Source organism: Coptis chinensis, chromosome 3, assembly GCF_015680905.1.
Source record: "Coptis chinensis isolate HL-2020 chromosome 3, ASM1568090v1, whole genome shotgun sequence".
Classification (NCBI taxonomy): domain Eukaryota; kingdom Viridiplantae; phylum Streptophyta; class Magnoliopsida; order Ranunculales; family Ranunculaceae; genus Coptis; species Coptis chinensis.
The window spans coordinates 121,980,236-121,995,840 of record NC_141458.1 but is presented as its reverse complement, the minus strand read 5'-3'; the positions used below and the strand labels follow the sequence as shown (position 1 = coordinate 121,995,840).

The 15,605-nt window shown below is 35.2% G+C and overlaps 2 protein-coding genes across 2 annotated transcripts; both read left to right on the top strand.

Moving 5' to 3' along the window:
• The first annotated feature begins 4,883 nt into the window (after positions 1-4,883).
• IMP4 (Ribosomal RNA processing Brix domain protein) lies at positions 4,884-11,623 on the top strand. The gene is given in 11 exon segments (XM_086597237.1): positions 4,884-5,090; positions 5,163-5,246; positions 5,402-5,511; positions 5,584-5,634; positions 7,915-8,058; positions 8,158-8,247; positions 8,434-8,488; positions 8,491-8,539; positions 9,416-9,500; positions 11,026-11,134; positions 11,322-11,623. Coding segments are annotated over 10 exon segments (879 nt in total). The 5' UTR covers positions 4,884-4,978; the 3' UTR covers positions 11,125-11,134; positions 11,322-11,623.
• Positions 11,624-11,963: 340 nt separating this feature from the next.
• Positions 11,964-15,501, top strand: LOC147513914 (Signal recognition particle, SRP9/SRP14 subunit). The gene is made up of 4 exons (XM_086597236.1): positions 11,964-12,061; positions 12,134-12,227; positions 12,320-12,429; positions 14,987-15,501. The coding sequence occupies exons 1-4, from the start codon at positions 12,059-12,061 to the stop codon at positions 15,155-15,157; spliced, it is 378 nt and encodes a 125-aa protein (XP_086453362.1). The 5' UTR covers positions 11,964-12,058; the 3' UTR covers positions 15,158-15,501.
• The last annotated feature ends 104 nt before the right edge of the window (positions 15,502-15,605 follow it).

Here is a 15,605-nt window from a genome sequence, read left to right as displayed (position 1 = left end):
TTCCCGTCCTTAAAACTGTTATATACAAGATAAACGGTGGTGGCCACGTCACCTATTCCTGATTATGGTGGTCCACATCCATATCGATGCTGCAAAATAGGGCCTAAGAGCATCTTTAGGAGTGATATCAACCTAGCATCAAACACCAAATTTCCAATAATTTTGTGTTTTTTCAATTTCAAGATAGTCACATGTTGATGAAAACACCAAAAAAAAATATACCAAACCAAACACCAAATCAGCCAATATTTGCTTCCAGCTTTGGTGTTGTATCAAATCTCTCACGCGGTTTTGAAAAAACCGCACGGTTTTTCTAACACCGCATGGGCTTAGACTTCTAAGTAAGCTTCTATAGCGCGGTTTTGCCAAAACTGCATGAGAGATTAGGAAAAAAAAAAAAAAAAAAAAAAAATTGTACAACATATTGGCGCCGTTTTTCCCAAAATCGTGGGAAATATATAAGATGGGTTTATCTAAAAATTGCGTCATTTGATGTCGAAAATTTGATGTTCCTCCTAAAGATGGTTGGTGTTTTTTTTTTGTTTGGTGTTTGGTTTGGTTCAAAATTTTGGTGTTTTTGTTGCTATCCTAAAGATGTTATAAGTAAGTGAAATAGATCGAGTCCGAATTTATTCACCAATACTTTTGTTGGTAGAATCTACCGGCCGCTCCCGGTAGTCCACGTGTCCAAAAAAAGCTATAATTGATTTATTTTTTAAGCAAATCAATTAGTTAATAATTGAATAAAAGAAAATCATTTTTTCCTAAGATACTCTCAACAAAACTTTTCTTTTTTCTGTGACTTCTCTTTCACATACTTCTTTCTCTGTCCGTTCCTCTTTTCCGGACAAAAGAAGTGACAAAAGAATGAGGCAAATGACCTCTCTAAAAAACAATCGTGTTTGCCTATTCTTCGGCCGATCTCATCTAATAATAAAATATAAGAATAATCTAAAATAATAGTAGGCAACAAATAATGAAAACTCTAACTTGCAGAGAAATTTGATTTTGGACACAGTTAATAAGATTAGCAAGTGGTAAACAAAAATACAATACTTCAAGAAGTAGGAAAGTTAAAACGAAACTTCCGGGCACTTTGTTTCCAATTCCAACACTTACATAGCTTGTAAGTGGTTCTTGTTGTTGATTTATTAGGGATGCCCCATTATGGTGTAAAACTTCAATGCATTGGAAGTTACATTGTGTTCGGGACTAGTGACAAATGACTTGAATGTTAACCGTTTTACTGAATATGCTCAAAATTCAAGCAAATTAGATAAACTCTTAATGTGTAAGATTCCTTAATCGTCAAAATCTGGTTCAAAGTTCAAACGTACTACAGATCAAAAGCCAAAAATTGCATACAACCAAAGGCCCTAATGATCCCAATCCTAATTCCAAATTTGCAAATCTCAAATTCTCTTACGAATCACTTGTGAGCGTATAAGATGGATCTCAAAAAGACAAAAAGGATACAGTTTAAAGATGACTTCTACGCCCCTGTTTATGCTAGCTAGTATGAAGTGAAATGTTTTTTTTCTACCACTTTCTGTTGCAAAAAAAAAACTTTTCGTTTTTTTTGTAGAAAAATGAACGGAGAGAGAAAAAGAACTGCTTGAAAGACAAGTCAGAAAAACCCAAAAACAGAGGTTTTGGGAGAATATTGGGAAATATTGATTTTCATCTATTTTGGACACGCGGGCTACTAGGGGACTTTGTGGTGGATTCTACCAAAGAAAAAGTTTTGGTGAACAAATTTTGACTCCATCAATACGAAATGGTACAATCTAAGGTTTGGGAGAGCGCTTTATTTTTTTCATGTGTTTGGGATTATCCGATTGGCTATCCCGATGATATCCTCATAGGGAGGGTCCGCGGACCATTGGATATGTGATCCAACAATCTGAAAATCAAGAACAAAAAAGATGAAAGAGAAGGTGAGAGGATGTTGCATTTCTAGACCGTTGGATCATACATCCAACGGTCAACGGTCGCAGACCTCATCCGAGGACATCCTCATGGTAGACAACCTCCAATTTGGTTTTGATAGTCGAAGCTTATGTAGCTGAAGCTACTATCATCCAAGGCCACCTGATTTCATACACGCCTCAGTGGAAGACGGTTCGGAGAACTCGCATTTGTCAAGCATTCATAGCTTAGGGCGAAATCATTCATCATGCCATATCAAACCTACGGAACACCCACTTTGCCTAAGCCAACCTAATTTGGTCTGTGGACCGAAAAAGATCATATAAGGCCTAGTAATTGGGCCAATACCCTGTTTTTCCATGTTCTTCGGCTCAATATCCAACTCAAATATGAATTTCAGATTTACAGAGTCCGGAGTTAATGTAACACCAGAGCCTACATTTAAGAACACTCATTTTCCAAAATTCATAGAGCATTAGTTAAATATTTTTGTTAAACTATATTTGGCTTAAAGTCCACCAAACTATATCTCTACTAGTAGTATAGCCTATAATGATCGTGGCCTCTTAAATTCATCCGGGTCTTTTTATGACACATAATACTCTTGAGGAATAATAAAATCAGATGCCTAGATATTTATTAATGAGGACTACTTTGTCTTTTTATGCCTTTATAAATTTTCAGTATTGATATTGTCCTTAAATAAAAATATTGCTTAACACCTTTAAATAGGAGCAATCAGTCTTTTCATGTGGCAGTATATTAGAAAACCAAATCCACGCCTACGCCTTACTATAAATGCCATTTAATTAGCAATAATTGGGTTATTTAATAAGAGTTTAAGAAAATAAAAAGTCTAATAAGAGAATACGAACCGATTCTTTACCCTTCTCTCCCATCTCTTCTGTTTCTCATATATTTTTTTTTTCTCACAATGAAACTACTACTCTCATTCTTTTAATTTTGGGTTTTCCCTGTAAGACAAAAAGACAAAAGGAAATAAAAAAAATAACCAAAAATTTAGTGTAATTTGAGTGTAACAAAAAAAAAAAAATAGCAAAAACAATTAGAGAAGAGCTCGAGAAGAAAGTGTCACGGAGGAAGGCCCCCTCTTTTATCTCCTTCTCATCCTATAATTATGTGTTCATCTCTCTCTTTATAAAACCAATGACATTAAATATGGAATCAATGTCTCTAGCAAGCCGATTGCTTTGTTGATGGTTTTCTTTGTGTTCAGGAATGATTGGGACACACTAAAGAGTTTGCTATCCTTTCGACTGAAGCAGGTATGGTAAGGTATGGCTTACAAGTTAATCTGAAGCTACTAAGTGAGAAACACAATGAATAACCAGGTATTATCTTCTTCTTATTCCTTCTTTCTTTTGTTAAACAAAAATTTCGAGTTAAAACTAACAACTTTTCTCTTTCAGGTCACGAGGAATCTTACAATCCTTCACTTGAATATATCCCTACTCAAGAAGAGGTTGATAAATATCAGTTGTTGTATGAGGAGGATCGTCCTAAGTTTATCCCAAAAAGGTAAGCAACTCATCTCTCTGCTTGTATGATTTGTTTTGTATTTTCTTTCATAGTGGGCTTCTTAATCATTTTGGGCAATGTTGTTTGTGTTAGGTTTGAGTCTCTGAGAACTGTTCCAGCTTATCTTAATTCTCTCAAGGAACCCTTTGATCGTTGTTTGGATTTGTACTTATGTCCTAGACCCGGAAGAAACGTGTAAGTGAATGTCTCGTGTGGTTTATTTTCTAAATTAAAACTATAGACTTATTCCATATGTATCTATATAAAGCAAGTGATAGCCAATTTCTTTTCTTCCACATAAAGAAATATATATTCAATGATAGCTAACTTGGCGTGTTTGTGCCCAGATCAACATTGATTTTGAATCTTTGAAGCCCAAGTTACCAAGTAAGAAAGATCTAAAGCCTTATCCTTCCACATGCTATCTTGAATATAAAGGTCATAAGGGCACTGTCATGTCAATTTTCGTTCAAGTGTTAGGTCAATGGCTAGCCTCGATCTAGTAAGGAAAGCTGTACTTAAGTTCTTCTCTTCATTTGGTTTTCCATGTCATAAATTACACGTTCATCTCCAATCTGATTAAAGGTTTTGAGTGATGGAACTATACGCGTATGGGAGGTTGAAACTGGTTGATGTGTTAGAATTTGGGAAGTTGGTGAAGTTGTCCACTATGTTGCCTGGAATCCAGGTAACCACTTAAGGTTTCGATCGGGATCGGCTACTTAGACTTAATGTAAAGACTAAGTCCCTAATGAAATCGTTAGCCAGAGTACAAACGTGGAGGTGCGTACAGTTAGAACCGAGTTACAGCTCAAACAACTCACTTGTCCACACCTCTTATAAGTAGTAAAGATCATAGTACAAAAATATTGTGATATTTGTCGATATCTATCGAGATTTAAGAGAAAAATATATAAATATCACGATATGTTTAGAGATATATACGATTGCAAATATCGATGATATTTCAGCGATATTTGGCGATATTTTATGTATGTAACAATTTTATTCAATATTTACTATTATATTTCAAATAAATATAAATAATGTATCATGATATATCAAAAAATATTCACAATATTCACGATATTTATCGATATTTTAGATATATCAACAATATTTGCATGTGAAACAATGTCAAATATCCTCAAAGAGGGAGATATATCCATGATACACATCGAGAAATTGAGTATCGATAAATACCCATATCATGATATTTTGTACTATAGTATAGAGATTACTTTTAAATTTATTTGGAGATTTCGTTGTCGATTCCGTTTCGTTTTTTTTTCTTCGAAAAACCGAAATATCCACCGGAATTATCTGGGCCTGGGCCTTGAAACTTATCTATGGATGCCCGGCCCATAAAAGGCTTTGTATCAATCATCGTTTCCTAACCTTAAAATAACCTTAAAACCCTACACAGCAACACTATCGTTCATTTCGAAAAGTAGTGAGAGAAGTAACGGTGGTTTAACTAGTTAAGGCTTATTAGTTGATAGAAGGTGAGATGTTGCGTCGAACCATAAGACTAAAAAGAGAATACCTTTACAGGAAAAGCTTGGAAGGAATAGAACGCGTACGCTATGAAAATAAACGCAAGATTAAACAAGCTTTAGAAGGTATAATAACTTTTTTTTATTTGTTTCTCTCTACTTACACGTGCTCAGTTTACTGAATATTTGTTTTTGTAGAGGGAAAACCAATTCCAACCGAGTTGAGAAACGAAGAAGCAGCTCTGCGCCAAGAAATTGATCTTGAAGATGAACAAACAGCAGGTTACTTTACATATTGCCTTAAATATACTGTCTTTTGACGAAATATTTGACGAAATATTCCATATGAGTATGACTTAATGTTGAAAGCACTTAATTAGGCCACACATTTAAACGAAAACATGTTGTTTAATTGTTCTTTTATTTGGTGAATATAGTTCCAAAGACTCACATCGATGATGAGTATGCGAATGCATCACTAGTGGATCCAAAAATATTGATAACTACTTCCCGTGACCCGAGTGCTCCTCTTACACAATTTGTCAAGGTTGGTTGTTATTAGGAAATGTGATTCTTTCTGTTTGTTTGGGATCTTGAATGTAGTCTTTTATGTTTTTAGGAACTTAAGATTGTCTTTCCCAATGCACAACGGATGAATCGTGGTGGACAGGTTCGTTTTGATTACTTTTACTTTATTTTTTTATTTGTTTACATGGATGCAACTGACTTGTCTGCTGCATAGTATCTAAATTTTATTTAGTTGCATATTTTCATTAAGCAGTGACTTTTATCTAGTTCTGTGACCTATTTCTCTTTACGAAACTCAATGAACTTGGATTTAAACTCCCAACTTAAAATAATCTTGCAATTCTGATGTTGAATACTTGAATCCCTTCATCTGAATTTTTGAAATGAAATAATGCAGCCTTGAGAACTTGGTTTAGTCAATTGTTGGGGGTTGATGACGTGGGTTTGGCTGTTTAGATGCATGCATTTCTCAGTACAAAATGGAGCTAACGTCAATGTCTAGGTAGTCCGTGGAGAAATTTTCCTCTAGATGGTCTTTGTCTTTCTTCTTTATCAGTCAATTTATGATAAAAGTGTCGTTGATTATTGGACCTAATGAAGAAGTATATTGTTTACAATTAGGTAATTTAAGGGTGTTTGATTTGCTAAAATAATTCCCACGAGGAACTTCAATTTTGTAGAAAATTTTGGATCAACCTCTTGATTTTGTTGGAAAATTTCACAACAGTTTTAATTGTGTGGAAAAAATTTTGTCAATTAGGGGAGGGAAGAGTTTGGATGAGATTAGAGCTCTTGAGTGGAAAAGTTTCCATCAAGATGAACTAACCAATGTGGCAATGTCATTTTAGCCTATAAGTGAGTCTTGGGAATTATTCCTACAAATCACACCCCGAAGTTTCAAAATTTTGTGTAATTGGAAAAACTATTCTGTTATAACTTCATGTATTGTGGGGTATATTTCTGTCCTTGGTGCCTTGCTAAGGGAGCCTTCCATAGTACTGCAAGATAAAAGGGAGCATGTTCCCACCACCTCCATATTGGGTGCGTTGTACTCTGCTTTCCAATTTATAAAATCTATTCTTACTGATATAAGAGAAACGATATTGGTTGGATTATCCTTGTTTTAGGTCTCTTGATTTTGGTTGCGACAGGGATGCCCTTGTTGATTATTTTTGAGTCTAAGCGTGGTAGTGTTTAGAATTCTCCTATCCTCGCCACTCACCAGGGGCAGTCTGTTGGATGTTGGTAAATGCCTAAAATGGTAATGGTGGACAGTAAGGTGTCACCAACTCCATATTTAAGTCAAAAGTTTCTTTAGAAGGTGAGTTCGGGTTTGGATGCCATCTATGTGCATTATGGCACCCAGCAGTTGGACATATGGTATGGAGAGGAATGGGAGGTATTACTTTCTCCGTCGAAGCTATCTTGAATGCTGATGTGTCAGCTTGTATAAATGCAAGATTTTTGTTGTTAGCAGCCTGGCAAGGAAAGGGAGCTGATGGCTCCATTTTAGTTCGTAATATATTTTGATGTCTCATTTCTGTCTGTGTTTGTTGCTTTCATAATCAAGCTATCAGTCCAAGTTTGTCTTAAGTTCAATCATCAACAGGTTTACTTATGGACTAACAGCTGGGAGAGTCATCAAATATCTTTATAAAGTGACACTTTGGTTGAAATAAAGAATCTAGTAAGTTTTAATTGACAAGTCAGTATTAGAAAAAAACCGTTTGAGGCAAGTTTTATAGTAATTGATTATCTTGATGAGGTTATACCTGTTAGTCTGTCACTACTCATGTAGCTCAAATTCGTGAAGGACTTCACATCGTGTTAGTTTCTGCTTCTTAATTGTAAAATACAATCGTAAAATAATTGTCTTTACATCATTTCCAGTAAGATCATTAAGGATATTGAAAGGAATCTGTAATGATTTAAACAGGGGCCCTGGAGAATGAGCTCTGGGAAGGTAGAGTCAAAATTAATATTAATATCTAATATCTAATATAATAAAGATATGATAGTAAGTTGAATCAATTGTAATTGAGGAATAGGCCTATCTATTTATTTCTAATTCGACGATTTCTATCAAGAGAATCTTCTATTTAGTTTTGTGTTCCTTAATCTACTGAAGTTTGATTACCTCGTGAATTTGAGCAATATCGATATGAGTCATATAACACCCGTTTTAGTTATCCTATTAAAACTTTTTGAACGTGTTCTAGTTATCCTATTAGGACTTGTTGAATGTTTCTTTTCTTTGTTATGAATAGGAAAATTCTATTCATATCTTGGTATATGCCCATATTGTGCTGACATACACAATTTTTTAGCTTTACCTTATCTGTTCTAGACAATATATGTTTGTCACAATTTTGATTTTGTCTTTGATACCAAAGAGTATTGTCTGTTGTTTCCTGCTGTGCAGGTTGTATCTGAAATCATAGGAACATGTCGTGCACATGATTTTACAGATGTTCTGTTCGTCCATGAGCATCGAGGTAAACCAGATGGTTTAACTATCTGCCATTTGCCATATGGTCCAACTGCATACTTTGAATTGATCAATGTGGTATGTTATTTTAGTCTGGCTTCTTTATTTTTGATTTCTATTTTCTTTAATGTGGTTATTTTGTTTGGCTTGATGATTTGATATGTTAATGGTCCACAGGTAACGAGACATGAGATTAAGGACAAAAAGTCTATAGGAACAATGTCTGAGGCTTATCCACATTTAATCCTGAACAATTTCACAACCAAGGTATGAGTGGGCATGTTTTAATTGGGAATGATGTAGAGTGTCTCTAATATTTAATAATTTGGAAGTGCTTATTCTTTTTCATTTCTTTCTTTCCTTTTTGTTGGTACCAATGTCATTTTGTATTGGCATAATATCTGTAACTATTGATGTTGATACATTGTTCCCTTTATTTGCTACTTATGACAGCTCGGTGAGAGGACATCAAACATCTTAAAGCATCTCTTTCCAGCACCAAAACAAGATTCAAACGTGATATTACTTTCGCTAACCAGTCAGATTACATCTCATTCAGGTTTGTTTCTGCTTGGGTTCTTCATATCATACGCTAAAATATATGGACTCAAGATATGTATGGCCAATTTTAGGTTAGTTTCTGCCTGAAGAATGAACTGTTGTTTTTCGCTTTACGAAATATTTTCTAGTTTACACTTTACAGTTCTGGGATGTTCTGTTTCCAGTTTCACTTGTGGCTTACAACCAAAATGGTTCCTCTTAGTGCAATATCTTCTTATTCTATCCTTGAGCCCGTGTACTAATAAAATAAAAACAACTCATTGCCTTCAGGCTTCAGCAACCATCTCAGCATATTTTCCTTCAGACGTTCAAATTCCCTTTATCCTTTGTCGTTATTCTACGAGCATATTTAAGATTACTACTTTTTTTTAGTCATGCTTGGAACGTGCTGCATTTTAATTTGGGTTAATTAGTATTACACCCCCCCCCAAATTGGGTTGACTGTGTGTTTTTTCCAGTGTATTTGGGGGGATCCTAATTGGCTCATGTAGTGGGGGTGTAATACTAGTTAACCCTTTTAATTTTTATCCCATTAAGCTCCATTCTCATCTATAGCATGGGTTGAGTCATTTGGCCTGTTCTTTTGTTCCCCGATTGAGCCTTCAGAAAATGGTATACACAAGATGAAGGATATTGAAACTTCTTACATGACCTTCTTAATTATTAGTTGTTTATAACTCTGTATCTCTGAAATTATAAGTAGTTTATAACTTTATATCTATTGTTTCTCTTTTCATTAATTTATTAAATGTGAGGTGGTTTTCCAGTGCCTAACCTTGTTTTTTTTTCTTTAAAAAAAAAAATATGTACATATTCGGTCTCTGCAGTAATTTTTGGTCTTGATTCATTATTTTTCATTTTTTTAAACATACAGGCATCATGTATATGAGAAACACGGAGGTCCTAAATCACTTGAACTGAAGGAAGTTGGTCCACGTTTTGAAATGCGCCTTTTTAAGGTGACTATCTGGCTTTTCTGCTCAATGGACGTATACTTTGTTTAATGCTTACTCGTCTGCTTAAATGTGCTCTGCCATAAATGTTTCAGCAACTGATTGCCTATATTTGGATGTATCTAATATAAGTAATAACATCGTCTTTACCACATGGTTGGGTTTACTATTTTTCGTGGACAAAATCTATGTATACTGGTATGGGGAAACAACAACCATCTTGTGTCAGAGAAGATTCCGATTACGTGAAAATGTTGCAATGTAATAAAATTATGCGAAAGTGATTTGAACAAAGCACGTAATACAAAAGGGAAGCAAGATCGATAAAAGAGTCAGTTTTTAATTCCACACGTTACTTGATCAAGTGTCGACATTGGATTTGGTGAGTCATCACAAAGGTCCATTGGTACACTTTGTTGGCCTAAGATAAAAGAATTTCATCAGATGATAATTTTTGAAGTTGCTATTTTTTGGTTTTGTATTATCTTTGAATTTGAATTTGATCAATCTATTGGTGGTGCGCTTATTGACTTGTACTCAAGATGTGATGCCATTAAAGATGCAAAGAAAGTTTATCAGTGTCTTATAATCTTATGATTGAAGGATATGCAGTGAGTGGTCGAAATCGACGATTCAAAAAGGTTGTTTAGAGAAATGCTTGAAAGAACTATTGTTACTTCGAACACCATGATCACTGTTTATTGTAGGAATGGGGCACTTGATGAAGTTTTAGAACGTTTTGAACAAACGATTCGATCAAGAAAAACTCGATGTTTCCAACTTTAATACCAAAAAGTTTAGTTACTCATTTTTTATAGAACCCCATTATCTAATAATTACCAACATTGCACACCTTCTCCGTAGAGGCACAATTCATTTACTCAAAATCAAAATATACAGGTTCGTCATGATATCATAAAACCTCAACAACTGCTTCTGCTTTGGATCTTTATTGACAAGAATAGCTAGCTGAGAGAATATCAATCCTATTTTCAGTTCTCTTGTAATTGGCAACAGTACTAGTCGAGTTCTCAGGAATGTGTGATTTAGGCTGACTAGTTGTCTACTCTTTCCTACTGGAATAGAAAGTTCATTTCTGTTCTGTCTTTTGCTTGTGTTGAAGACTCAAGCGCCGGCTCCAGTGATAGTCCTTGCATTGAGTACACTTGTGGCAGAAGAGAGTAAATAGTACTGACTGAAATGAAGTCTTGAAAGAATTGAATAAGTCTTTTCTCGACGACTTGCAAGAGGCGAGGAGAGGATAGGAAAGACTGACGGATGCTAGACATGAGATAAAGAGGGTTGGATTGTGGGAGGGTGGGGTGGGGCTGGGTGAAATGCTTTTGTGGATGCCTGGGTTGTAAGCCAAATGTGCACATTGCATAAACTATTAAGTGTATGTTATATAATAGAAGAGTTCTAATGTGTACCCTGTTACTACGCGTATTTCAGCACCCGTCCAATCAATTTTTTTTGTTGAATGCATAATTGTAGTCTGTGCAGTATTTGATTCCTGTCTTGGTTTTTTCAGATCAAATTAGGTACTGCTGATGAGACTATAGCCCAGGATGAGTGGGTCTCGCGCCCATACATGAATACTGCAAAGAAGCGAAAAGTTATTGGAGATTGACCTAATTGAAGTGAGTATTGTAAAGCCCCTGAAATTGATCTCCCCTGGTAATATAATACGTCCTTTAAAATGATGTTAGCTTAGGGGCTTGTGGTTGAAATTTTAACTTTAGCGCTAGGTTTGATTGAGCATGAATGGTCAAATGTTGTGTACTACTGGAATGACCTTAAGCGTGTTGTGGTGATTCCTCCTTGCAGAGAATAGGAGCGTGTTGTTTCTATGGGTGATTATTGTATTCCAGTTCTCAGTCTTAACGGATGCAGAGGTCTTCCTGAGATGGGCGAAAAGCTTGTGATCAGAAGTGGTGGCGTGGTGATATATTGCAGTAGAAGTTCCTGTAATTGTTATACAGATAAGACAAGTGCCCAGAGTTGTTATTCTGAGTTTTGACCGATACCTCGGTTCCCTCTTTAACTGTTAATGACTTGAGGGCCAAACGATGAAATTTGTAAATTTTGTTGAGAAACACCATGTTTGATAATTTAAAGCATTTGGAAAACGCAACCTCCAAGATAAAACATCTGTTGAACATGGTGATGTATTGTCACGGCTTAGAATTTTAAATCGTTTTTAGGGGAATACGACATGAAAAATACTTCGAACTTTCCGAATGTTTGGCCGCACCCAAAAATTTGCTACCCCATTTGCCACTAAACAAACACAGTGATAATAATACCATCATAAATCGGATTAGTCACTTGGATGAGTAAATGGGTTGGCTAATGTATTAATTTGATTCCAAATATATCGGACGGGCCTTGCAATTCTCATTGCAGCCCACAACCCAAGATATAATGGGCCTTACGTATTGGGCCACAAAGTAAATGATGTAGTAGAGGCCCATTATTATGCAAAAGTTGTTTGAGAGTTTTAGAATAAAACCCTAAAATTTAAAAATCAAAATCTCATCATCAGAAAATTGTATTGATTAACCATGGTATGTTTCTTTTACTTGATCCCAATTCCGAATTATTATTTAGATTAATTATTATTAATTGTCATTTAATAGGTACTATTACAACCAGATCCGTTTCTGAACGAGCTTACTAGCATGTACGAGAGAACTACTGAGAAAGGCTCTGTTTGGGTCACCTTCAAACGATGTAACATATTAATCTTCTTCTTTTTATTATTTAACAACTCGATTCATTCTTGTTATTTTATTTACTTTCGAATTTATTATATATTTTTTTAGCGTCGATGAAGGCCAAGGTAGTGAGAAATAAAATGACGACTGAAGGGGAGAGCATTGAATACAGATGTCTTATTAGGGCTACTGATGGTAAAAAGACCATCTCAACTTCGGTACGTCTTTTTGTTTTTATTGTCTATACGTGATTTAAGATTGCTATGTAGAGAAGAAGATGTAGGTTTTTGGTATTAGCCTTGACAACTATATAAATCGCATCGTGTTAACATTGCAGCGTTGATTTTTGGGGCCTGGCACTAGGTTAATAACCCGACCCACAGTGTTGATTAGTAGTGAATTAAAAAATGCATTTACAGGATGTATGTGTGGCCATAGAGAGGTGATGTCTAAGCGCCTTAGTATACGACTAAAATCTTTCCTAACTTTTCCCCAGAATATCTAACCATTCCCGAAACCTTTCTGAAAAACATTTCTGTGCAATGAACAATAATGTAGACTAGGGCAATGTACAAGGTAAATTGTATCAAGGCTGTCTGGTATGCAACCAGACTATAAAGTTATTTTCCAGCAGTTCTTTGAGAGACGAAGATTCTTCTTCATCTTCATCTTCATCTTCATCAATTCATTGCATTAAAATACTTGTTTCAGTTTCAGGTTCTTAGATGGGGTATATAGACTAAGACATTGTATTCAAGAGATTGTAAGATTTTATAAGAATGCCACTTGTCTAAAGTGTACTTAATTATCCAGAACATGGAACTAGGATAAGTGATGGAATGAATTTGAACGATTTTATTGCCTGTAAACAAATGACCAGTTGACCACCATATTCTCTCTTTGTTGGGAAGTTGTAGTGTATGCCTTAGATTCTGTTTTCTGTTTTGTTACCTATCCTATTTGTTCTCTTTGCTTTCTGTATGTAACATATGCCTTACCATTACTTTCTTCTCGTTGTTTTTATTTAATATATTTAAAATACGGGGATGGTTATATGAACTCCACCTTATAGCGACTCCAAAGTTACTCCACTCATAAAAATGAACTTACAAAATGAACTGAGGACTAATTTTTTGTGGATGTGTACATCTCATGATGGAGAACATCCCCACCAAAAATCAGCTCAATTGAATATGTCTAACCTTGTCAAAAATTGTATCGAAATTAAAAAAATCTGGACCGTTGGATAATTTCATAACTTTCTAAATGATTTTTGATGAGGTTGTACATCTTCAAATGAGCTGATTTTTTGTGAGGATGATCTCTATTGTGTGGAAAACATCTCCACCAAAAATCAGCTTCTAGTTCATTGAGTTAAGTGGTGGAGTTCATTTGGAGTTCGTTTTAGTGGAGTTCATATAACCATCCCCTTAAAATACAGCTGATAAAAGATGGATAGTGGGTTAGCGTACTTTAAGAAATCAACTTTTATAATTCAATAGCTAATATTTTCACCACAACTTATTGACCGACGTTAGGGGGTCTGTTGGGGTTTATTTATTTATTTATCTTCCCTTGCCATTGCAAATCAACTACGCAAAACCCTCCAGTTGCACACTTGTTCTTCAATCCCCATTATTTGATCTGTAGGCTAAACAAACCAATTACCATAATCTCCTCCCTTCATGAGGGATTCTAATGTACATAATGTGCTTGAGTTAACGTCGGTTACTAGTTTGATGCATGGTACGCTTGAAAGGGTGTTTTCTCTATCTTTGCACTTCTATAGTGGTAATTGTTGTGCATATACATTAATTTCACTGTTTTTTTGTTCATATACTCATCAAATGTATTCAAGACTGAATATTTAAGGAAGGCATTGGCGATATTACGATAGAAATGTTTTTTGATGCAACAAACCAACAAGATTTGCAGTCTTACTGATTGGAAGTTAGAGCGGTTTAACGGTTGTTGGAGTAGGGAAGTGCACTTTAAGGATGAGCGTATGATGTTGCGGTAGATTAGACTTGCTTCTTTATATACTTTTCTTTTGTATAATTCTACGTAAAAATTAAGTATAACAATTATTATTGTAAGATAGAATAAGTGTACTACTCAAAGATGATAGTTTCCTGCAATACCCATCGAGATGTGTGTTATTCACGAGGATGTTGTGGGCGACAGTCAGGATTAGTTGGTCAGTGTCTTTCTTCTTACCAATAAGTCCTGGACAATGCAGTTATTTCTCTTTATATTTTACATATAAATGCACACCATAATGTGACAATTGACGCAGTAGATAGCCGCATGCTCTTTAAAACTCTTGCCCCTATTTGTAATTTTGTTAAACCTTTGTCATATGGACTAATCACAACATGTAAAGTAGAACAAGATAGGGAAAATATTGTATGTTAGTGGTATAGTCGCCTCAGAAACGAATATAAGCCTCATATTCTGGTGAATTTATACGAATAACTGCTATAATTTTCCTTTTAGCGCATTAGCTGGGCAAGGCACCTAACTAGGCAATGCCTTTAGAGGAACAAATTATGCAGAGATCCTCATTATTGTTATTGCTCTTTTCAGTTATAGTTTTATTCTATTTTTGGTTTTGTCTTGCTTGATAATTGTCACGAATTCTAACATGAAAACATTCCTATCCTGCTTTTCTCTGTCAATATCTGTTTATTTATTTGGATTTGTGCTTGAAGTTCAAGCCCCTCTTGCTAATACCACTTTTTTCTCGGCAAATTTCTTTCCATTTCGATATATTAGGTATCAGCAAAGGATCACCAACGGTTTCAAGCTTCGTATGCGACTGTTCTTAAGGCTCATATGCATGCATTAAAGAAAAGAGAGAGGAAAGACAAGAAAAAAGCTGCAGATGGAGATAAGAAACAAGAGGCTGTGAAGAAGCCAAGCTCTTCTAATAAGGCTTCTGTCTAGACCAGTTTCTGTTGACTCCTTTCTTTCTATTTGAACAGTATATTAACCATCTTTTTTATAGTACTCCCCAAACTTAGAGCTTTTAAAGAGGATATGTCACATGATTTCATGTTGGAAAGAGAGTGGATTATTTTGGTTACATGTTTTGGGTGAATTTTATAACACACCCAATTGCAATTGCAGCATATAATATGGATATAGGTATATAGTACGTCAGGTTAAATGCTGATCGCCTAATTTTAAGATTTCTTTTTGCTGTCTGTTGATCTAATTACTGTATGCTTAATATCTTTTTCAGCAGATGTTTAAATGAGTATGTGCTTATGCATTTAAGCGTTTGTTAACTTTGTGTCTGTTGAGTTTGCTTATAGTTATTATGGTCGTGTTGTAGCGAGTAGGGGTGTAGTTTGTACTGATGTGGTGGTGGTAGCTTTACTGCTTCACTAGT

What these genes read in the sequence shown, in the direction of transcription:
- LOC147513914 (XM_086597236.1), top strand. An exon ending in TTGGGTCACCTTCAAACGAT is followed by an intron (nt 12,228 to 12,319) that starts GTAACATATTAA and finishes ATATTTTTTTAG; the next exon opens with CGTCGATGAAGGCCAAGGTA. An exon ending in AAAAGACCATCTCAACTTCG is followed by an intron (nt 12,430 to 14,986) that starts GTACGTCTTTTT and finishes TCGATATATTAG; the next exon opens with GTATCAGCAAAGGATCACCA.